This window comes from Phoxinus phoxinus, assembly GCF_949152265.1.
Source record: "Phoxinus phoxinus genome assembly, chromosome: 20".
In the NCBI taxonomy this organism is placed as follows: Eukaryota; Metazoa; Chordata; class Actinopteri; order Cypriniformes; family Leuciscidae; genus Phoxinus; species Phoxinus phoxinus.
Window position 1 is genome coordinate 7,070,712 of NC_136895.1, and position 27,048 is coordinate 7,097,759.

At 37.8% G+C, this 27,048-nt stretch overlaps 3 protein-coding genes across 4 annotated transcripts; 2 read left to right on the forward strand and 1 right to left on the reverse strand.

The window, feature by feature from the left end:
- Window positions 1-2,541: 2,541 nt before the first annotated feature.
- Window positions 2,542-5,812, reverse strand: dynlt2b (dynein light chain Tctex-type 2B). Its single transcript, XM_079593467.1, is given in 6 exon segments — window positions 2,542-2,800; window positions 2,881-2,944; window positions 3,444-3,513; window positions 5,352-5,485; window positions 5,650-5,719; window positions 5,722-5,812. Coding segments are annotated over 6 exon segments (462 nt in total). The 5' UTR covers window positions 5,798-5,812; the 3' UTR covers window positions 2,542-2,752.
- A 1,046-nt stretch (window positions 5,813-6,858) lies between these two features.
- On the forward strand, window positions 6,859-14,113 carry LOC306988528 (uncharacterized protein). 2 transcript variants are annotated; one of them, XM_079593580.1, is made up of 5 exons: window positions 6,859-7,015; window positions 8,764-9,081; window positions 9,239-9,406; window positions 10,478-10,521; window positions 10,632-14,113. In XM_079593580.1, exons 1-5 carry the CDS (start codon window positions 6,952-6,954, stop codon window positions 10,854-10,856), a joined length of 819 nt encoding a protein of 272 aa, XP_079449706.1. In that variant the 5' UTR covers window positions 6,859-6,951; the 3' UTR covers window positions 10,857-14,113. The 2 variants fall into 2 exon arrangements, with proteins under 2 accessions (XP_079449706.1, XP_079449707.1); XM_079593581.1 differs by having other exon boundaries at window positions 10,635-10,987.
- Window positions 14,114-24,868: 10,755 nt separating this feature from the next.
- On the forward strand, window positions 24,869-27,048 carry LOC306988889 (receptor-transporting protein 3-like). Its single transcript, XM_079594060.1, has 2 exons — window positions 24,869-25,113; window positions 25,767-27,048. Exons 1-2 carry the CDS (start codon window positions 24,968-24,970, stop codon window positions 26,107-26,109), a joined length of 489 nt encoding a protein of 162 aa, XP_079450186.1. The 5' UTR covers window positions 24,869-24,967; the 3' UTR covers window positions 26,110-27,048.

The following is a 27,048-nucleotide window of genomic DNA, read 5'->3' on the forward strand; positions in this document are numbered from 1 at the left end:
CAGCGGCAAAACAAAAGACCAATGAGCAATAGGCAGGGTTTCTCATCACACTTTATCTCATCAGCATGAGGCTGAAATAGAGAACTGACATCGCATTTTTTTAGAGAATGCTAAGGAAAGGATGCCTCTTTCCGATTTTCCAAATGGGTTGCCTGAAAAACTTAAATAAAACGCACAAAATAAAACAGTAATCCTAGCAGGGTCAGAGGTCATTTAGGAATCCTTTCCACAAAGCGATCTCTACCAAGAGAGGTGAGCATGTGAAATATATTTTTTTAATGTATTCAACATTTCCAGCATGAAACTGGATCATCTGACTCTTGTAAAGCTCATAAACAATCAGTAGAGGAAACATTTCACATTTAACGTAGTTAAAAGGGCACCTATGCAAAATTCACTTTTACATGGTGTTTGGACATAAATGTGTGTTGGCAGTGTGTGTACACAACCACCCTATAATGATAAAAATCCAACCAGTGCTTTATTTTAAATCCCCATAAATCATAAGCACTGTCTCAGAACGAGCTGTTCTCAGAATAAATGCAATGTGACGTAGAATTGTACAAGCCCCGTCCACGACTGTTGATTGACACTGCAGTTTGAGCGTAGACCCGCCCTGAGTGAGCTGGACACAGGCCCCGCCCACGACTGTTGATTGACACTGCAGTTTGAGCGTAGACCCACCCTGAGTGAGCTGGACACAGGCCCCGCCCACGACTGTTGATTGACACTGCAGTTTGAGCGTAGACCCACCCTGAGTGAGCTGGACACAGGCCCCGCCCACGACTGTTGATTGACACTGCAGTTTGAGCGTAGACCCACCCTGAGTGAGCTGGACACAGGCCCCGCCCACGACTGTTGATTGACACTGCAGTTTGAGCGTAGACCCGCCCTGAGTGAGCTGGACACAGGCCCCGCCCACGACTGTTGATTGACACTGCAGTTTGAGCGTAGACCCGCCCTGAGTGAGCTGGACACAAGCCCCGCCCATGACTGTTGATTGACCCTGGGGTTTGAGCATAGACCCGCCCTAAGTGAGCTGGACACAAGCCCCGCCCACGACTGTTGATTGACCCTGGGGTTTGAGCATAGACCCGCCCTGAGTGAGCTGTCTTAGCAGAAACATAGCAGTCTTCACTTACTCTCGTTGTTACTCGAGGATTGATCAGTACAACTGCTCTCGTGATCCAGCTTACAGTCTCCGGAGCAACAGGACACACGTTACTGATCACGGCAGAAATTAAAGTGAGAGCGAACACTTTATGACAGCTCGAGCTCATCGAGTCGTTTTACAGATATACAGTTTATAAAGCACCCACTGAAAAGGTGTGTATATATTTGTTTACTGTTAGTTGTAACGAGCGTTTTGTGTACTTCGCTGTGTAACGTTATGTTCCATGATAATGAAAGAGAGAGAGAGAGAGAAAGAGAGAGAGAGAGAGAGAGAGGAGAGAGAGAGATTATGGATAAGACTTAATGCGGACTTATATAAATGCTGTGTTTATTCTTACAGTGATTTTCTGCAGTAAAACTAACGCTTCATCTTCTGTGTGATGTACAATAAACTCAATTGAACTCATCAGTATATTTTGGTCATCATTCAGACAGGGTCTACTACAGCAGGCTTATATTTATAGTGGAGCAGATGGCATATAAGTTATAAACATAATTAAAATAAACATACCTGTTCTATCTCTTTTCAGCATATATTCTGTAGCTCTGTGGGCATTATTGTCCGACTCGAACACCGTTACTGTGAGTTTCTGCTTTTGATATTATCATCTTTCTATGAGATGAGATTGTCCTGGCTCTGAGTGCGAGCTGGTTAGGCTCCGCCCCCTGTGCGTGGAACCGCATCTCATTAACTTTTAAAGGAGACACACTAAAATGGTGCGTTTTTCTCAGCCCCCAAAAAATTACAATTTAAACTTGCTGTAAAAAATGATCTGTGGGGTATTTTGAGCTAAAACTTCACATACACACTCTGGGGACATCAGAGACTTATTTTACATCTTGTGAAAAGGGGCATAATAGGTGCCATTTAAAGCTACATTGTGTAGGATTTTATCCCATCTAGCAGTGAAATTGTATATGACTACCAACTGAATATTACTTTCTAGACACTCCCGATCCGAGGGCGTTTTAACTCATACGGTGGTCGTATTATCTCAAATCTGCCGGCAGTCGCGAGTAATCTCCCCTCGCATTTGTCACGGTGCCACTGAATGTAAAAACGCGAAAGGCGAAGCTTGAATTTCCAGGTATGTCCCTCTTTGGCTAATGTATTTTCAAGATGGAGGCGCAACATGGCTGCCGCCATTCGAGTGACTCGCTTGTATGTATTATAAATGTCAGATTCTACGCTTACGAGAATACTTGATTAGTTGGTAGAAGTAATTATACATTAATGAGCACATATCATTTTGAAAGAACAAAGTGTTTTTTGCTAAGAATCAACTTAAAAAAATTACACAGTGTAGCTTTAAGACGGCATTCAGGAATGGAGTTACGCGTCTTCAATCCATAAGAAACAGACAGCATTACATGTCAAAATCTATTGCTTTAATAATTTCTAATATTAACATTAACATTTTCGGCATTCACACAGTAATATCATACAGAGAGGTATTCAGACCAACAAACATGAATGCGATTGATGTTAAAAACTGAATGTGATGATTTAAATAAATAAATATCACAAATAAATACTCCCCTACAAAAATATTTGGTCCTAGGCACATCTTCTGTGTCTTCAGTAATAATACACACCGAATGCAGCGGCCACACAGAACAAGCTGTCCTATTAGAAAAAGAAAGATAAAGAAATCACATTTCACAGTCATTTTAATGCAAAGTCAGTAAAAGTAAGTCCTCACTTACGTTCATATATATATCTTGAGCACAGCTGTCAGTGTCTGCATCCCAGAAGCAGCGTGCACCCATCCTATCAAAACATATTTAGTGAAAAAGATTGTATCTACTATAATAATGATTATTTTTGAATATGTAACTGACAACACTGCACTTTTTCCTTCGATTGTAATGATGATCTTTAAAGTACAGTATGTAAACATCTGGGATAAGGCCTTATTGAAAGGTTCTTGACAAGTTAGATCTGCAAATACATTCAACACTGGATTTCAGGTGCCCTGCGATATTGGTTTCATAACATGAGACCACAGTGAGTCAGATTACACCTTACTCGATGTGGGTGTCCTTAGAAAGATCAGTATACTCAGTAGAAACCTCATCTAAGTGGCAAACAACTCAAAGGTCACAGCTAAACATCTGAGGACACGTCTTGCACGTGATAATCTCAGTGGTTGTGGGTCTATACCGTATGAAGAACGCAGAACGAGTGCTCGGGGTTTGCTGAAGACCATCCTGTTTTTTTTCTTCTCACAATTCATTAATTTTCCTAAGATGTAGCCCATTACACTTACTTGACTCCCTCTCCACGCTGCTCTCCAACAACCACCTGCACAATGAGCTTGTATCTGTCAAAGCCCACATCTGAGAAGAGTAAAAATATCATCACTCTATGCTTATACTCAAAGTATCAAACACATTCAACGTTTCTAGCCAAAAACATACTTTAGCGAAATATTAAAATAAGAAAAAAGGTTATTTTTCAGGATAGAAGCACTGTTTGTGCGCTGTAATGTTTTTAATGTTGCTGTCATTAAGCTAACTCAATATTGGCATCTTTTTTTTAAAACAAACAACAACAACAAAAACCTCCTGGTGCCAATAAAACTCTGGAAAACTCTGGTATTGTGAAAATTGAAGTAGTATTAATCTTTTAAACAAAACCCAGCTAACAGGGAACAGTCTCAAGAAGTTTGGCTAACAAGTTCTCTCAAAGTTATGAACAAATTAACATTATTCCATTACCGTTGGTAGAATAGTTGTTCAGAGCGATCTGGTATTTAATAATGTTTTACAGAACATTCGCACAGAAACATTACCTATATCGTTAATTGAAAACGTTTAGGTTGAACGTGTTTTATTTTTGTAAATGTTGCTATTTGTTTCAGAATGACCAGAAAACATTGAAAAGTAACGTTCCCAAAATGTTTGTAAAATTATTAAAAATATATTTCGATGACGTTTTGAACATTCATATGCATAAATATTGTTCTTAAAGGTAGGGTAGGTAGGATTTATATAAAAACTTTTTACCAAATTTGATTAAACTTTCTATATATATCAATGCATAATTAAAATGTAAGTACTCTGATAAAAAGAGTATAAAAATCGAGTGACTCTAGACCGTTTAATCTTCATTAAACACAGCTCATTATTTCCATTCGGGACGAATCACAGGATTGGCTTGCACGACTGTCACTCGACGTCGCCATGACTACCGCCGTTATTACTGGCTCTGCCCACGTGCGCGCAGTCGCGCACCCGTTTTTAGGTGGGAGGGAATGGAATTAATGAGCTGTGTTTAATGAAGATTAAACGGTCTAGAGTCACTCGATTTTTATACTCTTTTTATCAGAGTACTTACATTTTAATTATGCATTGGTATATAAAGACAGTTTAAACAAATTTGAATAAAAGTTTTTTTTAGACAATTCTGACCTACCCTACCTTTAACTTAATTGCAATATTAGCGAAACGTTCATAGAACATATTTTTTAGGGCTGTGCGATATTGAAGAAAAATGCGATATGTGATAACTCCTTAAATAATGCGATATTCGATATGCGATATGATAATGCTTAAAGTGTGTAAAATAAACTTAAATTATCTTTAAAATATATTAAAAATGATATAACCTACATGTGTTTCACATTCTTTTTATGACAAGAAAGTGAACATCAGCGTTTTACTGTAGCATAAGAAGTGTTATTTTAACATCAGTGTAAACCACAGGGTTTCAGGTTATCCTACATTAGGTTTATTTAATAAAAGATACTGAATCATAAAATATAAAAATAAAACATTGCTTAGTTTTCACTGTATGAATTAAATATATCCTGATACTTATTAAAGCTAAAAAAAACTTAGTCTTTTGTTCATGACCCCATTTATTGCAAGCTGTTGCGATATGGATATTGCGATATACACATTTGCGATATTTCGATAAATTCGATATATTGCGCAGCCCTAATATTTTTGTTAACTGGGAACTGGGTAAATTAACAGATTAATTTTAATTCGCGAAAAAACACGACGTCAATACGTTTTTAAACACAATAAACGCCCCTTTCCCCTTTTATAAAACGATTACCTGAGTAAAGTATTTTTCGCCCTAAATATTACTCTAGCACTGCAGTAAAGTAAAGTTACTCAAGTATTAAATCCCTGTCAGCAAGAAACCGACTAGTATCGGCGCTTCTTACCTTTCAGCTTGTTTTTAATAGAGTCTGCTAAAGATCTCGATAATGTGGGAACCTCGTCTGGATTATACTGCACTCCGTACAGCTGTTCCCGGAGGATTTCCCTGATGCACTCCTTTGCCACCCCTGCCTTGAATCTACGAAAAGGGTATTTGTTATCAAGTTTAGCAAGTTAATACGCCATAAATGCATTTTAGAGCTGTGCTTGTCCTGTTATCTTTCATGTTAAGCTTAGCTAGCAGCCATTTTAACCGGCTATGTTTAGTTTTAAGCGTTGCAAAGGAACAACAGTTCATCTTACTTGTCTTTATAATTCGGTCTAATGAGATACGTGTTGGCTCCGGCATCCATGAATGAAAAACGTCGAGCTACACCGTGTACGTTTGGTGTGTGCAACCGTGCTTTCGCTTTACTGCTTTACCGTCGTTGTCATAACAACTCGGTTTCATCCGGGGAACGGTCTAACGTCATGACGTCACGACCATGAACGGGTGCGTTCGGTGTAAAAACCCAAACCTAAACCATACGCCATGGATGGAAACGTGCTCAGCGTCTTCGACAGAGCCGAGGCATACATTCACATTATCTTAAGAACGATTTCTGGATAAAAACATAACTATCCTAAATGAATGAATGAGTGTGGAACAGTGGAAGACAATACATTAGTTAAACACAATAAAAAACATATTAGCTTAGGAAGGGTCACATTTTGGATGCTATGGACCATCAAATATTCATCAGACCTCGAGCGAGGGACCCTCATCCTGAAATTTAAAAGGCAGCTATATATATTTTAATGAATAAATACATTAATACTGTGGGGGGAAAATATATATAATTAATACAAATATTTAGTTTGTATTATGGTGTTTATTTATGTAGGCCTATTCATTTTAATCAAATGTATATATTTCTTTAGCATACAAATGTTGTATATTACTTATTTATTTAAAACAAATTGTCGCTGTCGAGCAGAAACCTTGCATCTCCAAAAAAACCTATACTCTTTAGGAAATTAACATAAAAAAAAACAAGTTTTTTAAAAAAAATAATTAAACTGCGCTGTCAAAGTTTTCCCTCAACTTTAGGTTTGGGTTGTTTAAAATATGCCTATACGTTTTAAAATGCATGTAGTCTATAAGCTTAGTCAATGTTTTCTGGAAGTTTATGCATGAACACACTTACAGTAGATATAGACACACACACACACACACACACACACACACACACACTTCCTCTAAGATAGCGAAACTCAGGGTGGTCTCTCGGTGGTCTTGTGGTTAGATTGTGTGAGCACAAGAGAGATGAAATGATTTGACAAAACTGTAGGATCCAAAAACACATCACAAATATGTAACAGACCACATTTAAAAATGCACAGCTAAATATAACAATTTCTTTAGATTTTTTTAATTGCCTCATGCTATTGGTTTACAGAGAACTGAAAGTGAACAAAATAGGGAAAAAAAAAGTCTGAATGCGATGCCAGTTCCTGTTTGTACCTCCCACTGAAAGACGGAGGTTTTCTTATAACAGAATGTAGTGCTGAGCATAAATCAGCAGAAACGGGAGGCGTCTGCATCTGCTCTCTTCCATCTGCAGCATGAAGTGTGAACTCAAGAACAAACTCTTACTTTTAACATTCATGTTGTACTTGATTCTTAATGGTGAGTAAAAGTTTTCTTCTTCTTCTTTTTTTTGGTTTGTTTTTCCGGTCTGTTGAATTCGCTGATTTGTACGGCATTTTCACTTCAGCTTTGCAAACGTGTTTCTTACATTAAGAAATGTTAATATTTCTGTACACTCAAGTTGGGTGAAAACACTGTAAATCTATTCATTTAATTGCAGAAATATAATATATTTAAAATAAATGCCGCTTGATTTGATATTTCACATTTTCCATCTGTTTAAGTGTTCAAATAATGTACTTTTTTGTCTACTGTAATTACACATAAATATATTTTTATTGAAAGTTTTTGTAGTATTGTACAAAGAAAAAAAAAAGAGAGTCAACTGAAGTACCGAAAAATTTCCTTTGACTCATGGAAAATGTGAGAAAGCAGAGATCTGCAAAACAACCTTTTGAAGAGTTTCAGACCTTTATCATACCGTCATGTTGATAATGAGATAACTCTCTTTATTTAACACGAAAAAGAAACATCATGACACAGACGGTTTTTACTGTGATGTAGGGGAGTTTGGGTTTACTGAAGTTGTCCGATTTTTCATTTAAGTTAATATTTTTTCAGTTTAGGTTTCTTTATACACACAAAAGTTAAGGTGACACTTTAAAGGTCTCATTTGTCAACATTAGTTGGCACGCATTCACTTACATGAACTAACAATGTTTTTTTACAGCATGTATTAATGTTAGTTAATGCAAATCTTCCCATTCATGTTATCCACAGCGTATGGATTAATGTTAACAACAGATACAACTTTTGATATCAAAAAATGTATTAGGAAATGGTGAGATCAATTTTGGTCAATATTGAAAACGCGATTATTTTCACATGATTATTGGTGTGAAAAAAAGTTTTATTTCACGATATGAGAAATTTTACATTTGAAGACATGGTCAACAGTCAGCAATACAATAAGAACAAAGAAACTAACAAACAAAACAGACAAAATTAACTTAACTGAACAAAAATACATTAGTGTTTTATTTTGTTCAGGAAGATGTACTAATGGTGGTATTCAGATAAGTAATACCCTACAGCAAAAATGGAATAAATCAAATGTAAAATAGCACTGTATTTTTTTACTGTATAGTTAAATATTAAATAAGCCTTATTAAAGCTACTTAATTTATTTAGTCAAGGTTAGTGAATGATTATCCTTTGTCTTTTGTCGTTTGATTATCAGCAGGTTTATTAGGCTGCTGTCTCTTTAAGACCGAATGCACGGAGGCAATATACTGTTACACACTGTGTATGTTCACTTAAGACAAAACCGGCTGTGTTTACGAGAATACTTGCAAAAACGTGTAGGCTATTTGACCGCTTAGGCATGTATCTGAAGCCCACGTATACTTTGCAAATCTGCGTTCGGCTCTCGTGTCGGTGCGCACACAGAATCTCTTTTATGGCTGAATGTGCTTTTAATAATACGGTTTAATGCCGAGGTTTAGCAACAGTGGACTGAATTTTACAACAATCACTTATTTTGCTGATTTGGATGTTTGAAACGTTTAGGCTTTTAGGGAGGAACGAAAGAGCACAGCCCTATGTTGAAGTATTTGTCATTGTTAGATCATGATAATTTATGAATGAAACTTTATTTACCAAAATTTAAATCTTGGCTCCCAAAAAAAAAAAAGGTGTATTGATGATTGGGGCAAGTTGTCCCAATTAGAACCTGCCATTAAACAGTTAAATCTTTTAAAGTGACAGTGTGATTTTTTTTATTTCAGTGGAATCAACGTATGAAGTCAGTGGCGGTACGTCGGAAGAGAACATCACCGTTAAATTCACTTTTAAAGAATCTTTTGTCAACAGTTTCCCCAACCTGTACAAAAATGACCTCAAGAAAGAAAGTTGCAAACAAACGTTTTGCTCAAAAAGATTTGTACTCAGTGATGTGGAAAACAGTACTGTCACACTACACATCACAAATCTCTCACTGGAAGATGCAGGACTGTATAATCTTGTGGTACTTGCTGGTGGTGAAACCCCGTTTATAGAGAGCAACAAAATCTATATTACAGTCAAATTATCGAATAAAACAACTGGTGAGTTTCCTCTTAAAACCTCAATTTTGTATTGGTTTTGTTCAGTGAAATACTCATATCACAAATGTGCTGTTGCCATTGGGTCTGCACTTTTAGATAATTGTAATGCTTTTATTAATAATAATTAGCCGTTTATAAAGATGTGCTTTTTTTTCAGAAAATATACTCACAACTCCGCATGAAGGCGTAGTGACGGATCCTCCTAAACTGGAGTCATCGGAACAAAAATCATTCATAATTTTCATCTCTGCATCACTCATAATATGTATATGTATCTTTGTGGGCATATTGTGCTGGTTTTACAGGACCTATCTAAGAAAACCAGGTAATATATGCTAGTATTATTATTTTATACAAATAGATGTATTTTGTTATTCTATAAAACAGCTGCTGGAGTTGGATTGGGTGATTTTAACAATTAAATGTTTGTAAGATTTCAAAGTTGGAACATCAGACAAATAATGTTTTAAGTGCATTGTGTCATCTCATGCTGAATTCATAACTTCTGGTGTGCTCTTTAAAAGATTGGGGTGTGTTTTAGAAAGAAATTAATACTTTTATTCCACATGTTGATCAAAAGCGACAGTAAAGATAGTTTTAATACTACACAAGATTTCTATTTCAAATAAATACTGTTCTTTTGAACTTTCTATTTATCAAAGAATCCAGAAAACACAATCAGAAATGTTTCTTAGGCATCAAATCATCATCATATTAGATTGCTTTCTGAAGGATCATGTGACACTGAAGACTGGAGTAAAGATGCTGAAAATTCAGCTTTGATCGCAGGAATAAATTACATTTTACAATGTATTCATATAGAAAACGATCATTATTTCACAATATTACTATTTTTACAATATTACTATTTTTACTGTATTTTTACTGTTTTTGATCAAATAAATGCAGCCTTGGTGAAACTTCTTTCTAAAACATTTGATCAAATCTTATGGACCCAGACTTTTGAATGGTATGTTGGGACATAATTGGCATTTTCACTTGGGGACACAGCTTCAAGTATTTTAAAACATTTTGTCAACTAAAATCTAAACTAGAGAAAAAAATAAGACAAATTTTCTATAAAAAGAAAAAAAAATAGAATGGAAAAAAAAATATGAAATTAAAATAAGTACATTTGCAGATTTACTAGCCTATTAGCGAGAGATTTATAGCACTGGGCTGGGGAAATGCTAAAAAAAATAAACATTCAGCTTTTTTATGTTTAGGAAATGGTCTGTATTGACATTTTCTAAAGTTGACACCAGAATTAAGTAATTTTATATAAGTGGCCATTTTAGCCCATTATAAGATCATGCAGTTAGGAAGTTTGCTTGTGGAAATCTAATTAGCATATCAGTGCTAACTGTATGCTAATTTTAAATGTATGGGTTCTCAGATGCAGAAAACCCAGCAGTTCAGAACAACAGAACAACACAACAGGTATGATCATGACCTCTTTATTTCTCTAAGCTACTCAATAACATTTAGACACTAATTCCAGTTCAGCTCTGATTCTTCACTTTTGGTGTTTTATTGCTTGGCCTTGTTAGCAGCGGCAGTGTGGGAGATCCAGTGCTGTGGTCGTCAGCTGTGTGGAGTATGGAGAGTTAGACTTTCAAAATAGACCTGAAAGCAATGACAGGGTAAAACCTGCCGAGGCGATATCAAAGGCCCAGGACGGAGTGGAATATGCTGCCATCATTTTCCCTCAGCAAAAACAGACGCCGAGTGGGCGGATGAGAAATAAACAGCAAGTACCTGCCATTAAGAGATAGTCAGAGTAAAATCATACTCATATCACGCATTGTCCACTAAAGTTAGTCTATTTTAACATTTGCTCATGTAAACCTAATATATACTATTTGGGAGAAAATCGTGAACAGTTTAGGACTGTTATGACTTTTGATTATTATGATCACAAACTGCCACATCCTCTCATGTTATCTAGTTCAAACTGATACTGTAAAGGTGCCACAGAATTTAACACTGAGTCATAGTGAGGTGCTAACCACAGAAGCCCCCATGAAGAAGCCTGAGGTACTTGAATGTTTTTGTTTGGTATTATGCTGCACAGGCTCACTGGGAAAAAAACGTGCCTGTGGTGACATTTCTGCAAAATGATATTACGTAGCTGTTTCGCCACACTTTCGAGGTGAAATGTCTATTGAGTGGCACTGAAACTGTTCAGTTTTATCTGAAAAAGAATGTGAATCTGGCAATGTTTTTTTACGTTGGTTGTTGTACATATCGCCGCCAGTTCTACCAGAAAGACTCGGGAGTATAACTGTGACAATTAAACATTTATTAACAGCCCAGCAAGCAAACAAGTTCTTTGGCGTAGGCCACGTCCGTACCTTGCAATCCGAGGGTCCGGACTCTGCATATCCTGCCTGAAGACGAAGGCAGGGGCGCAGCCGACCCCCTGCGAGATATGGGAAGGGACCATCCTGGTGGTGGTGGGGAGGATGGAGGTGAATGGAAGCGTCAGCATCTGCAAACTCAGACATGTATAAGTACCGATCTTTTATACCACAAGTATAAGAATATGATTGGATAGATGAGAAGGTAGTAAGTGACGTAACGATTGAGTCTTCCCGGCAGAACTTATGCTAAAGCTTTCATTTCTGAAATAAAATATCCAGTGAGTGGCGCTATAGGTTAATGTGCTATCCCGTTTGAAAATAATGTACCACCTAAACTAAATCCTATACCTTAAACCTAACCGATAGTGTTAACATGCGATAAAAATGCATTTGCTAAAGCAACCATGCCATTTCAGCTTGTGTAACAAAGGCCAGCTAGTAACAGCTGTGCAGGTAATTTTCACTCCCCTGATCCCAAGAGTCACACTTGTGACTGACGTTACAGACGGCGGTCTTTAGCGTCCTTGTTAGTGCGCCCACCTCCAATGCCAGAAACGTCAGTTCAAATCCCGCTTGGAGCTGTGCGAGTAGAAATGGAGGGGTTGCATTGGTGCCCTGACCCAAATGGGAGTGATGTTTAGGAAGTGAGTGTAACTGAGGCCAGCTAGTACGAGCTGTGTGAGTAAACAAGGAGTTATATTGGTGCCGTGACCCAGATAGGACTGAGGTTTGGGGGGTGAGTGTAACTTAGGCCAGCTAGTACGAGCTGTGTGAGTAAACAAGGAGTTATATTGGTGCTGTGACCCAGATGGGAGAGAGGTTTAGGGGGGTGAGTGTAACTGAGGCCAGCTAGTAAGAGCTGTGTGAGTAAACCAGTGGTTACATTGGTGCCGTGACCCAGATAGGACTGAGGTTTAGGGGAGTGAGTGTAACTTAGGCCAGCTAGTAAGAGCTGTGTGAGTAAACCAGGGTTTATATTGGTGCCGTGACCCAGATGGGAGAGAGGTTTAGGGGGGTGAGTGTAACTGAGGCCAACTAGTAAGAGCTGAGTGAGTAAACCAGCGGTTACATTGGTGCCGTGACCCAGGTGGGAGTGAGGTTTAGGAGAGTGAGTGTAACGGAGTTCAGCTGTGCTAGTAAACCTCACTCCCCTGGCCTCAAGAGGTGCACTGGCGACAGACACTAGAGACTGCGGTCTTTAGCGTTCTTGTCAGCGCCTGCCTCCCATGCCAGAAACATAGATTCAAATCCCCTTCAGATCGGTGCGTTTAGAACAGGAAGGGTTACACTCGCTTCTACAAGTCTTTGGGCTTTTTCTTGTACTCGGGCGCTTAGCATCAGTAAGCTTACCTGTACTAGGACCTGTCTCCGGTTGAGCTACTGAGCAAGTTTACTCCCAGCTAACAGGGAACATTCTTCGCGTTCTGGCAAATGTTATTCCAGTAACTTTAATAGAACGTTTGCTCAAAGTTATCTGGTCTGTAATAATGTTCTCTAAATGTCAGCACAAAAACATTATTTATACATAGTCTGTTTACTGAATTTTTGTAGTTGAATGTTCGCCTAACATTTTTTTTTAATGTTACTACTTGTTTTAGAATGTTCATTTTTATTTCAGAATGTTCACATTCAAAAACGTTCCCATAATTTTTGTAAAATTTTACAATTAAATTTCACTTTAAAGTTTGCATAACCAATGGAAAAACGTTTTTAAAACACTTAAACATTTTTTGGGCATTCAGAAATAATGGTTTCATAACTTAATGGGCACATTAGCAAAAATAACATATTTTTTGTTAGCTGGGCTACATCAGAAAAGCCATATGGAGCTGGTTATGTGATTCAAACATCAAAATATATTTGTTCATATAACATACACTATGGTTGAATAGTTTTGAAGTCATAACATACTAAGTATTATTAGTAGAACTATGAAAATATGAATCAATAATCTGCCCCATACTCATTAATTGTGTCAACTGGAATAAAAGTTGTCTGTTTGACTTTGTAGTGTTTTACTGCCACTAGTGTTCATTTCAGCTGGAAACTGCCGTGAATTGTCTGTATTGGTACGGTTTTAAAGTTTTGCAAAAATGTAGGTAGAGGCACGTTTTTACAAGGAGGCTATGTTGCAACCACAAGCATATTATTGCTCATACTTGCACCGTCTGTGGTAAACACAAGAATGATACCTCAAACTGTGGGGCTTATGAAGAGAGGTTTATGTGCTATTACATTTATTAGAATAAGATTTATAATTTTATAAAACTGGCCAAAAAATCCCCAGGGCTTGACCTGAGTCATATTGAGACCCGGAAATCCTAGTGACTTGAGAGTGTGGGGCCAAGTTTTGCATTGACAAACATCACTCACAATTTCATCAGAAAATGTGGAAATTAGTTATGGTTTTGTTATACTCCTGCTGTTATTTCCCTATGCGCTACTAAAATGCTTCTGTATATCCTAACACTATTCATGTTGAAAATATAAGTGACTGTATTTAGTGTACTGTTATGTAAATTTTACATGCTGATTATTGCACTGTTTGTACTGTAAATATTGTACTTGAATGATTTCTGTACTACATATGAATGTATAGCCACAAAGTATTCTCATAAGATTTGTAAAAATGCTAAAGGAGTTCAAAATATAGACATATTTACACAGTCTGTCATTTCTGAATCCTGATTTAAGAACAAAAGAAAAACTGCAATTGCTCTTTACACACAGTCCTGAACGCCTCTGAGCGTTTGTTTACTTCTGTCGGAAGGTTCACATAAGCATGGCCACGAAGATAACATCAGATGTGGCTGTGTGTGTTGGCAGTTGTGAGTAGGAGGGTTGATGGAGTCATAAACTGCGTTTTTAAACCGAGAGCTGAAGAAAAAGAAGACTTCTCTCTACTTCTCTCTCTGAAATTTCTGCGAACAGCCAAACCTAACATTTCAAACCACAAAACATGCAAACACCTTGAGAAGTATGACTCTAACCTGCATGTCGAACAGTTTCCAGCACCCACACGGGGCTTGTCCTGAATATCTAATGAGAAGCGGCCTATTAAAAACTGTGGGCCGATGCAAGTTTCACTTACTTTAGGTTTACAGTGAAATGCTTTCCTTTTAATCATCAAGATAACCACAGTAGTGCTGGTTAAGCATTTACCGTAGCCTACTCATGAGGAACCCCTGTGTCTAATTTTCCATTGATTGTGCTCATTGAGACAGTTACATCCTGTGACTGTCATTCAGGTAGGTCTTTTTTTACATTTTATAGAGTCATATACTGGGTGCTTCTCATTTCTTATTTGTGCATCTTCATTTCATTTCCTTGCTTATTAGCTCCACCCCCTTAGGATGCAAGGGAAAAATAAACGTGTGTATCCAATTATAAAATTGACCTTTTCCTTCTGTAGTGTAAATTATTGAAATTTCTTTCTTACTCTGGAATGTAATGGTTACTTTTCTGAAGTGAGGCAGCCTCAATGACGTACGTGGCGGACAAATATGACCTCCGGAGGACGCAGCCTTAGAAATGGTGCCTTTAAAGCAGTGGTTATCAACCTTTTTTTTACTCCAAGGCCCAAATCAATGCGGCCCCCCTAAGTGCTGGTATACTGTAATTCTGCAGCAATGAGAAAAGTTTGTTTTTCAACCTTTTTTTTATTAAAGGGATGGTTGATTATGATTTCACTTTTCTAACTTTAGTTAGTATGTAATGTTGCTGTTTGAGCATAAACAACATCTGCAAAGTTACGACACTCAAAGTTCAAAGCAAAGGGAGATATTTTCTTTTAAAGGGGTGGTAAAATGCCATTTTCACAAGATGTAAGATAAATCTCTGATGTCCCCAGAGTGTGTGTGAAGTTTTAGCACAAAATACCCCACAGATATTTTTATATAGCATGTTAAAGTTGTCACTTTTTGAGGATTTGCAAAAACGCACCGTTTTGTGCCTGGCCCTTTAAATGCAAATGAGCTGCTGCAGAGGGCGGGGTTTCAAGAGCTGGTGTGTGTGTGTGTGTGTGTGTGTGTGTGTGTGTGTGTGTGTGTGTGTGTGTGTGTGTGTGTGTGTGTGTGTGTGTGTGTGTGTGTGAGCAGCTGCGATCACCTCACGCAGACACACTAAAATGACAGAAACTGTTCTGCCTTTAAAGGAGAACTCCGGTCAATTTTAACATTGAGCTCAATTTTTAGTAAATTTGGAGTGCTGTCAATACAGAGAACAACGACAAAAATCGGTGTTGCCTACACCGTGTTATCCTCTTTTTAAAATTTGCACCCTATTGACTTGAATGGGGTCTAATTTTAAACCTGCTTTTATTTCTCTTATCATCCTTGATGTGTCATACAAGTGCCCAGCCATGTTGAGTGATTCCTTCAGAGTGAACACGGTGAATCTGACTGCAGTAGATGTGAAAGGTATTAATAAAAATTATGTTAATTCAGCCAGCGCACAGACCTGTATTTACATCCTGTTTTCGGTCGAAGTCCAAAGTAGTCGATTGTCGAGTTCACGCGCATAGGTTTAGTTACCAATGATCACGCGCGTGAACTCGACAATCGACTACTTTGGACTTCTTTGGTCTAAAATTAGACCCCATTCAAGTCAATAGGGTGCAAATTTTAAAAAGAGGATAACAAGGTGTAGGCAACACTGATTTTTGTCGTTGTTCTCTGTATTGACAGCACTCCAAATTTACTAAAAATTTAGCTCAATGTTAAAATTGACCGGAGTTCTCCTTTAATGTTAAAACGGAGTCAGACAAAGATGGAGAGACTCAAGAAGAAGTGACAACATGTAGAAGCAACAGGACGTCTCTGAATGGTTAGTTGATGAATTTATGTTCCTGATGTGGAGTGATGTTGACTATCTTCAATTAGCATATTCTGTCATGCTAATCTATAAATCGCTCGTATAGGAACTGTTGAGAGATGCACACAGAGTGACTTACTATTGCATGTGAAAAGACGGATGCTAAAGTTTGAGCTGACTCACAAATGTGCTCGACTACAACAACTCTTCCTCTTCTCAACATGGACTGCGTTCCCGGGTAGCGGGGCTTATGTAGATTCTAGGGTTGGTGATGTCACTAACCCGGGAGGAATGTAGTTCCTACCAGCCGTTTGTTGTAGTCCTTTTCTTTAAAAGCAAATATCTTCCTTTGCTTTGAACTTTGAGCATTGTAACTTTGCAGATGTTGTTTATTCTCAAACAGCAACATTACACACCAACTAAAGTTAGAAAAGTGAAATCATACTTTACCACCCCTTTAAAGAAATTGCTTTTTAAGGACTACAACAAACAGCTGGTAAGGGACTACACAACATTCCTCCAGAATGAAAATAAATTCAGGATAGATTTAAAGCTTTAGTATTTTATTTTTTACAAACACACTGAAAGAAGAAGGAACAAGTCGGCCAAAAAGCTCACAAGATTTATTTACAGAGGCCACAAATAAAGTGCTGAAGTGCAAAAAAAGTGCAAGAGTGCAAAACGTTTTCGGGATCAACCCTTCATCAGTGCAATGTGTTACCAAGCTCAACACCTACCATTTATATATCATTACCGTAATACATGTAACATATCAAAAACTGATTTTATCCCATATCAAGACACATTTTTACATCAATAGAATATCACAAAAATCCTCCTTTCCAAAACAAATCTTTAGTAACATTTAGAAAAAAGGATTACATTTATCAACATAAACATACTCATTATCATTCTTGATTGTCACACTCGATCATTATCATCATCCCTATACGTCACATGCTAAGACATGGAGATGCATATAAAAACATTTATAGAAACACTTTCATAAAAAAATTATAATAAACAATGGAGAGTATTTTCCTCATTCATACCCAGAGGATATAAAATTTAGGTCAAAAATCCATTTACATTCCCTCTGCAAAAGTCTCCGCTCCAAATTGCCACCCTTTTGTGATTGTGTTATCTGTTGACAACGAAATTTAAATCCGAGATTGAGATGAATGGGACATCTCGTTGAAATGACGCGCGACAGGAGATTTTTGGTCTTTTCTTCTGATAGCGCTCAAATGTTCAATGATGCGTGTCTTAATTTGTCTATTTGTCTTACCTACATATGGTTTGTCACATGGACAAGATAATAGGTAAATAACATTGGTGGAGGCACATATGACAAATTGTTTAATCTTATATGTACGATTCGTTATGCTACTGCGAAAGGAAAAACATCTTCTACGGATATGTCTACATGCCGCACACTTTAGGCAGGGGAAAAAACGGTGTCCTTGTTAATACGTCCGTCAGGACTATTCTTTAAGAAAGTGTCGAATTTGACCAAATAGTCACTAATGTTTCTCGCTCTATAATGTGAAAAAAGTGGCGGATCCGCAAAAAGATTCTCACCCACTGGATCACTCTTAAAGTGTGTATGTCAGGTTAATTTTTTTTTTTAGATATATTAAATAAGGGTTAGATGTCTGAGTGAAAATGTAATTAGCATTAAAATTATTACTGTAACTGCCCTGCAATAAGATTTATAGCCATTTCTGTCAAGATCATATTTTTAAAACAAGGGCTGAGCTGTGACGTCATTCAAGGGAGTCGCGCCAACAAAGTTCTATTGAAGTATGGAGAGTTTTGAGTCTGAGGAGATCCAAAATCCCCCTCAAACCTATACGATGGCCCACAGCCATACAATTTTGAGCCTCCCAGGCGGGAGACAGATGAGGAGCCAAACAGAAATGTAAATAATTCCTATCGAAGAAACATAAATATCTGGTGTGAAGAGAAGCAGTGGAGAGTTGGTCAGGTGTCTGGTAGTATAGGCATAACTTAGCGGTGGAATGGTACATGTATTCGTATTGAACCGAAACGTTACGACCGTCACGGTTCGGTGCTTGAATATACACGGAGAATACACGGTATAAAAATAAATAAAACTCTCGTGCAAATTAATTAATGCGGAACTAACGTTGGCTTACTATACGCGGGTTATTTAGGGACACCTAATCTGTAGCTCCGCCTCAGCTCTGAAGCTCCGTGGCTATAATGAACAGCCTGCGGTGTCAAGATTGCAATGCTGGAGTGTGTGTGTGTGTGTGTGTGTGTGTGTGAGAGAGAGGCGCGCGGGCGCGATCGACTGCTTCAGTAGCACCGTAGGCACCGCATCAGCTACCAGTCTCACTCGGGTTTTAAATCCCATTTTATAACTCATGAGATCTCCAACCGCGTAGTCCTTCTCAGTGAAATGGGCGCTGCAAATGACCGAAGTCTTGGATACCGAAGCAGCACTGAAGTCAGCGCGTTTGGTCCGAACAAAGTTGACCCAGGCACGGAACACAGTGGACTCTGTGACCGGTTTTAACGGTGTTTTTGCACACAGCACAAACGCAGTAATTCACCATCGTGAAAATACGCCTGCGTATACTAACGACCTAACTTAAACAACTAAATAAATGTCCTAATAACTAATTATCTCGCTCTATCACTCGTACAATTATCAACACAACTCAGCGAGCTGGGGAGACGTCTCCCTGTTATGACGTCAAACGATTTGTTTGGGGGGATGGGCAGTTTTAAGTGAGGACTGAAAATAACGAACTTTTTCATCTTATATTCTGCCTTTAGGTATAGAAAAACATACAAAACAATACATCAACTTGTCAAACGTGTATTTCCCCTAACTATTTTGTGTTAATCATAATTAAAAATTTAACCTGACATACACACTTTAAGTATAAACCAGTGTTTTTTTTATCACATTCTCGGTGCAAACTACAGAGTGGGACTTCTTTTGTTTATTCGATTTATAAGGCGATTTCCGTACTTTCTCCAAAGCGATATCCAGCCATTTTTTGGATAACCCCTGAGAATAAAACACATGATCACCAATTGCCGTTCAAAATCTGATTCAACACTGCATATACGTTTTAGTCGAAGAAATTGGGTGTAGGGTAGTCCTTTTTTTAATACAAATGGATGAGCGCTCGTAGCATGGAGAATACTATTTTTGTTCGTTGGTTTGGAATAGACCAAACCTAATAGCTCAATAGAGTGCCAGATTAAAATTTGACTCGAGTATCAAGGAAGACGACAGAATGGGAATACGTCATGCGCTGGGGAAGAAGTCACTCTTCTCCGGATCTAGACTCGTGTACAGTTGCTGTCGGGAGCTAGTTATTTTAGTTTTAAATATGGATATTTTTCTTACACAAATGTATGGCTTTACTGCATTAGGCCCTTATTAACCCCCCAGAACTGTATGGATTACTTTTCTAATGGATGGATGCACTCTTTTGGGGTTCAAAATCTCATCCTCTATTCACTGCCTTATAAAGCTCGTCTGAAAGAAGAAAGTCATATACACCAGGCTTGAGGGTGAGTAAATCATGGGGTAATTTTCATGTAAGGGTGTACTATTGTCATGTCTAGTTTTGAGTTTTGTTCATGTTTCCTGTGTCTTGTCATGTGATTCCCTGGCCCTCATATGATCCTGCCATGTGCTCCCCTTGTCAGGTGTCCTATGTTCTCATTGGTTTTTGTGTTTATTGCTTTCAGGTGTGTCTCATTGTATTTAAGCCCTCATGTTTGACGTATCAAGTACTGTTACCTGTAACCTCTGGTTCATGTTTAGAGTGCCATGCCATGCCTTTGTTTGGGATTATTTGAATAAACTGCATGGGTTCTCCAAGCTTGCCTCCAGTGGACCTCATTACAACTATCCCTGTAAAAGTGCTTTCTCTGCTCAATTATAAAGTAACTCAAAAGAATATATAACATTTGAAAATGTCTGAGAAAGGTACAATTTGCCATTATATTACTTAGGTTTAATTGGTAAAGAAAGACATTTAGTGAGAAGCCGGCTGTTGTTGCTTGATGTGGTCAATGCGAGGAGGGACGTTCTACAGTGCAACACGCATGTTGTGCTCAAGGGTCAGTCTGGATCTGGGTTGAAATTATGGTGGAAAACCCCAGCCTCACAAAGGTAGGTTGTGCTGAATTGCAGCAGTACCTTCACTGCTACGTCATGGGTACTCTTCAGCAATCTCACACCAAAATGTTTCCAATGACTTCACTGAAACGGGCTCTCAGAGGATAAGTCTATGAGTTCTTCCAAAAGTTTAGATGGGTAGGTGGCTGGAAGCTTTTCCTCTGTTTTCAGTGAAGGGATTTTTATACAGCGATAAGAAGCTGCTTGGTCCTCAGGAAAATTATTCAAATTTATTGGTTACATTTTATTTTGATAGTCCACTTTAGACATTCTACTAACTTTAAGTAACTTTTCAACTACATGTCAACTAACTCTCAGAGTATTAGTAGTCTGTCAGTAGGTTAGGGTTTGGTGTTAGGGTTTGGGTTAGGAAAAAAAGTTGACTTGTAGTTACCAAGTTACTTATAGTCAGTAGAATATATTTTGGTGGACCAACAAAATAAAGTGTTATCAGATATTAAGCAGACAGTGTGTTAATACTCTAATGCCAGTTAGTTGACATGTTGCAAAGTTACTTGTAGTTAGTAGAATGTCTGAAGTAAATAAAATAAAGTGTTACATCTTTGAGAGGTGACTGTAGTATGGGGTTTGATGGTGTGAAAATCCAGCTTTCTCTCTGCTAGAAAGGCACTTGTTTGTGTCACGTTCCTGAAAGTGCACGGGATTTCCATAGTTTCAGCTTTCTTTTGAAAGCCTTGATTCGTTCATGCTGGATAATGCAGTTTGTGTTTGCAGCCCAGTTTCATTTGACATGAAACGATCCATATCTCCGGAAATATCATTTTCTGTTGTATTTGTCCATAGCTCTTGACAAAATAAAGTCCTCATGTACTTCCTTTTTTGCATTCATAGCAAACGTATGCAAGCAGGTGTGACTTTTTTTGACATGTCTGTTGACTCATCTATCTATATAGCTTCGCTGCACACTGTTCTTTGATATCTTCGGACATGCGTGAGATTTAAAAAACGGTATTTTAGCTACAGTACTTGCTTAGACTTCTCCTCTCCAAACAATTCTCACAATTGCAGTAACACATGGTAAAATTAAAGTCTCCCTGATAGTGTGTTGTGTTTTCTGTTTGCCAATATTCTCGGCTATTCGCTCAAAAAATTACCTGTTCTTTTCTTTGTATTGCTCGTGGTTTGCATGCAAATGACTGATCAATTTAGGAGGTCTCATACGCTCGTTTGATGACACTCTACAACATTGTTGCTGAGGCAATCTCACGGCAATTCGTACATGAGGTGGCTAATTGGGCAACTCGTAAAATATACACGATTTAACGAAAAATTTACAAATTCGTATGAGTGAGGTCGTATGAATTCAAACGTTTTTTGCTAAATTGTACATATTTTAGGGGTTGCCCAATTCGTATGATTTGTACGAGTGACCGACCCCTTACCCCGCCCCAAAAACCTACCCGTCACTGGGGTTGAGACAATATGAATTAGCCACCTCGTAAAATACATACGAATCGGTTGTGAGATAGCGTTGCATATTGCCGATACTTTGCCAGTGCACTGTTTTTTCGGCGAGACATCGGTAGAATAAGGGATGTTGATTGCCAGTATCTACACCTGTATTTACGTAGTCTGTCATATTTATTCTCCTGATTTGTTATTGCCGCTGTAGGACCGGGGTGAACGATAAAGACCATGCCCAGAAGCAGCTCATTTGCATTTAATGAGACACACAAAAACAGCGTGTTTTGCACACACCCACATAGGGGCAAATTGGACAAGCTATAATAAATTATCTGTGGGGTATTTTGAGCTGAAATTTCACAGACACATTCTGGGGACACCAGACACTTCTTGTGAAAATTATCATAATAGGTCCCCTTTAAGGCAAGTCATTTCACTCTGTAGCCATCTGTGAAATGCCTCTCGGGCAGCAACATGCAAGTACAGCTCCAGTCTCTTTGAATAGGGAAACTGTTGTGTTAGGACGGCTATAGATCGATAGTTTATGCAGAAGTAAACAAGGTCAGACAGACATGATGACATACACTTTTATTTTTTGAAAACTTCCCACTAGGAGGCAGCATTTAACCATATAACTCCTTTATGAGATTTATGCTTTACATAACATATATATATATATATATAATTTATTTATTTTCTATTCCCCACAACACTTTCAATATACATTACATATGCACAAATAAAACACGGATTTAAAAATAAAATAATAATTTAACCTCTTTATTTTCCTCTAATAACTAAGGAGGGTGGGGTAGACTGCCTATTCTTTCTACTGAGTGTGGGTTATTCTGCCCCTTAGCAAATCAACCAGTTCTCCCAATAGTACCTGCTAACTGTGCACAAAGTCCTTCAGGTCCTTTGGGGGTCTGCTGTCCATGGAAGGTTATCTTTTCACAGGGTTGCAACTGTGGTAAGTCGTGCCCTGTGTCTTTTATTAAACTGTTTACCTTGTCTCTCTCTCTCTCTTAACCTTTTCCTCTGCTTTCAGAAGATCCATGTCCATTCAGCCTTGGTTCAACATTGACGGAATAACTGGGACTGTCGTGCGAAGCTTTCGGCCCATCAGCAGTTCTGCAGGACAATATATCCATTAGCTAATGGTGTTGCCCGATACTCAATATAGCAACATATGGATCTCCTGCTTTGATTTAAAAAAAAAAAAATCCTTCACAGTCCTCACTGCCCTTTCAGCTTCACCATTAGCTTGAGGATTTCTGGGACTGGACATCGTATGAGAGAAACCATATGAAGACATTTCTTGAAATATTCCGCACTGAATTGTGGTCCATCGTCTGACATCACCTCAGTAGGAATTCTGTGACGAGTAAACACGCTTTTGAGATGGCTGACCACACCGATGACAGTTTCGCCATTTCCACAAACCGGGACAAAGAGTCAGGAATCTGGAATAGCTGGACCCCTCGAGACCTTACTTTGACCTGACTGCATATGTGTTTCATGTTTTGTCATATACTTGATACACCAGACTTTTATGGCCCATATAGTATGATATAGTGAGAATACGGAGGGTGGGAAATATTATTTAGAGCAAAAATAGCAATTTAATGCTGCAGTTAATGTTTATATGGCCAAGCTGCTTTCAGATAAAACAGCTCAAACATTTTTCAGGTTTTGTTCATATTGATAATTTAGAGTCATTAGAAATGTATGCATTAAATATGATACAGTAGTCTTTATAGGGTTAAGAGGAAAACGCTTAAGTTTCACTTTTTGTTTCACTCAGCATTCTCCTTGTATTCATTACAGAGGTCAGAAAAGTAATAACAATGTTAGAAGAATAATGTCTGTGGGATATTTTCACTGCAAAACAACACAAGAAATGCAATTTTAGGCTGCGAAATCCTGCAGGGACTGAGTAGTAATTACAAATTCTACAAGAGGGAAGGTAATAAAGGTAATATACATAAATACGCTTTATAATCAATAGATAAAGCTATAACATGACTACATGTGAGCTTAAAAGTTCAATTCTCTCAATACCTTTATCAACTGTATAAACTAACTTCAAAATTTTTGCTTCTGCTGAAATAGCAAGACTTTTTCTTTTAGTTGTCCTCTTTCATAGACAGCTATTTTCTTCTTGCTGTGTAAATTTGTTTAAATTCGTAATATTATTTTTGAATCTCGTAATATTCTGATGAAGCGAGAAGTGAATCGCGCTGCTTCTCTCGCAAGAAATGAATCGCAGTTTCACTCTTTCTCAGCCTGTGATTGGCTGTTCGCTACTGATGTCACTCCTAAACTCCTAAACTCAGGATCAAAGACTTAGTTGACAGAGAAAGTTGGTGCTGAGCATCATGGTACCAACAAAGCCTTGTTGGATTGGTTTGGTTTTGTCAACTCAAAACTAATCCTGTAACCCGGTACAGGCCCCAGATCACCCTAGTTGTTGTTGGGTTTTTTTGTTTTGTTTTTGCAATCATTTATAGCTGACTGTCCATTATTCCTTACATAATGAGATTTGAGACTTCTAGAATCTAATCCTTGATATCAGATTTCACACATTTAAATGAGAAAATGCAAAAATCAAGAGAAGAACAACAAACCCACACCATGTGTAGGCAACCATGTTGTCCAGTAGGTGGAGGTAAAACAATAACAACCATTTCTTTCTGTAACGTTCTTCAAACAGTTACTTAGCTGTTCACATTAATCCGGTTTTAACATAACTCCGTTTTTAACTAATTGTATGCTATTTCACAAAGAACTCAAAGTATCAAAGTGGTAAAAGCTTTGACTTCTGTCTGGTATCTGAAGTTATTTGATATGATGTTATTACTATAGTTACATTTATCCATTAATTTAGCTTAAGTGCATTATATAATACAGTTATGTAATGCTCAACACACATTGTAAAGCACCTTGTTTGAATTTTAAAGCATTGTAAAGCAATGTTCACTTTTGTGTTGCAGAAAACAGATACTTGCTTGATAGTTTCAGTTTCATTTCTTATGAACTGAGAGATTAGTACAGTATATATTCAGTGGGTAATAACAGGGTAAGATCATTTCTGCAACATCGCTGTAAGCTAAAAGACATGGCATTACAGTTGTGGGAAAGTGCTTTACAGGCGAAGGCGAGCGAGCTTCACGGGGACACATGGCACATTACACTTACTGACTCTATTGAGCCACACAAACAAGCTCACGATTGGTTCCAGTACATCTCTGGCTCCTTTGCACGGTAAGAACTCATATTATGTTTGGAATAGTTTATTGTGATAAAGACGTGTTTCGTATTGGGCTTTATGGTGTATAGAAACTCTTCATGTTATTGAAAGAATCTAACCCGGATGGATATGGCATGTGTATTTTGTATTAATGCAGTATAAAAATGCACACTCAGACCCTGTTATCAGTTCTAATAACAATTGCACATATACACATCATCTTCTGTCTTACGAACACACGAATGATGAGTTTGAATAATATCTATGTCTAATGCCTTATAAAGGTGTTTATAATGTTATGATGCATCATATCTTTTCATAAATAACTGTAACCAAAGTTAAAATGCATTATAAATAATAATATTAGCATATTCTTTGTTTCATCTAAAACTGGCTGTTTATTGTGTGTTTTAATGCATTATACTTTCTAAAGTCTAGTATTGTGTATTATATAGCTGTGGTTACAATTATTGATGAGACCATATTAAAAGTCATAATTAATGCATTCAAAATACTTTTAGAATTATACATAAAGACTTTAAGTAAAGTGTTACTAATACATAAACAGTGGTTTGAATCATTGAATCAGAATCAAAAGCATGAATATATGATACTAATAAGTAATGAATGTAGAAAAATCTGATCTATTCTCCATTTCAACACGCAGGTTCGCTTGTTCTCTCTGTAAAAGATCCTGGATGTCTAAAAGAGTGCAGGTGGTGTTTCATTTCCACGTGGACACAGCAAAGGAACGGGGAACCATTAAACTGCGACGCTTCAAACAGAAGTGCAGGAGGTGCAATGAAGCTCAGATGGAGGATCCGAACTTCCCAGTGGAAAACATTGACGTGCTGATTGAGAGACTGGTTGAAAAGATCCGCATGAGATGCTACAAAGAAGACCTGGGGGAAAAGAACAGACCCTCAGTGTTCAGCGGCCGAGTGAACGGGCCGCATGAAAGTGCTCATTGTGAAGCCTGTCGGCTTGCCGTCTGTAGTCAGGCCAACTGAGATTGATTTCATTGATCTCCTCAGGACTAATACATGGTTAATTTTTATTTATTTTCATAAATCGTTTCAGAAAATAATGATGATGTATCCAGTGTGGACTAGGGCTTGCATAGACTAGTCAGAGAGTAGGGTAGTCGACTACTTCAACCACAAGTCAGCGCTGTCGGAAGCCATTGAGTACTTGAGCGCGCAATAACCATAACTTCACATCAATGTGAATCAGCGAGCAAACCATCAGCGAGCCATGAACACGACGGAAGACAGCACGTGGCAGGAGGCCGATGACAGCGAACAATGTCTACCAATAAGTTATCACTAAAATCAGAGGGAAATGAGTATAACACTGGTGTAGCACTTAAGCCTGGTTGTAAGCCTAAACTTGACATAAACTAAACGTGTCGCTCAAATCTGATTGGTTGATTGGAATGTTGAATAATACAGTTTGTTAAAATAAAGTATGTATTGTTCACCATCAACGACATGGATGTTATGGTCATGATGTTACCTACTTTGCCTATGTTAAATACAAAATGAAACGTAATATTTTCATGTTTTGACAATACATGTAAGAGACGTATACAGTAATTGTTGCAAACATTGGGCTGTCAATTAACAAACACTTGTTGACACTATTGTTTTTTGTATTTTAAAAAAAATTATAACATTAAACCACAAGTCCTCAAGTTTTATTTTGACAAATCTGTAGTCGTGCAACCCCTAATGTGGACACAAATAAATATTGAGAAAATAACAGTCCATGTGATATTTTATTTTATATAATTCTATATCATAGTAATGGGCGATATAAACGATATGCGATATAAACAATACAAAATTGGCCTACGATAGAGATTTTAATTCTATTGCACTATCGCGATAATGCATGTTGATGACGCAATCTACCCGCGAAATTTAGAGCCACGAGTTGCAACCTGAACC

Bases quoted from the DNA above. Each gene is read 5' to 3' on its own strand.
- LOC306988889 (XM_079594060.1), top strand. From the start codon at position 24,968: ATGGCATTACAGTTGTGGGAAAGTGCTTTACAGGCGAAGGCGAGCGAG. The intron at 25,114-25,766 runs GTAAGAACTCAT...TTCAACACGCAG, and splicing joins ATCTCTGGCTCCTTTGCACG to GTTCGCTTGTTCTCTCTGTA.
- LOC306988528 (XM_079593580.1), top strand. From the start codon at position 6,952: ATGAAGTGTGAACTCAAGAACAAACTCTTACTTTTAACATTCATGTTG. The intron at 7,016-8,763 runs GTGAGTAAAAGT...TTTTTATTTCAG, and splicing joins GTTGTACTTGATTCTTAATG to TGGAATCAACGTATGAAGTC. The intron at 9,407-10,477 runs GTAATATATGCT...ATGGGTTCTCAG, and splicing joins GACCTATCTAAGAAAACCAG to ATGCAGAAAACCCAGCAGTT.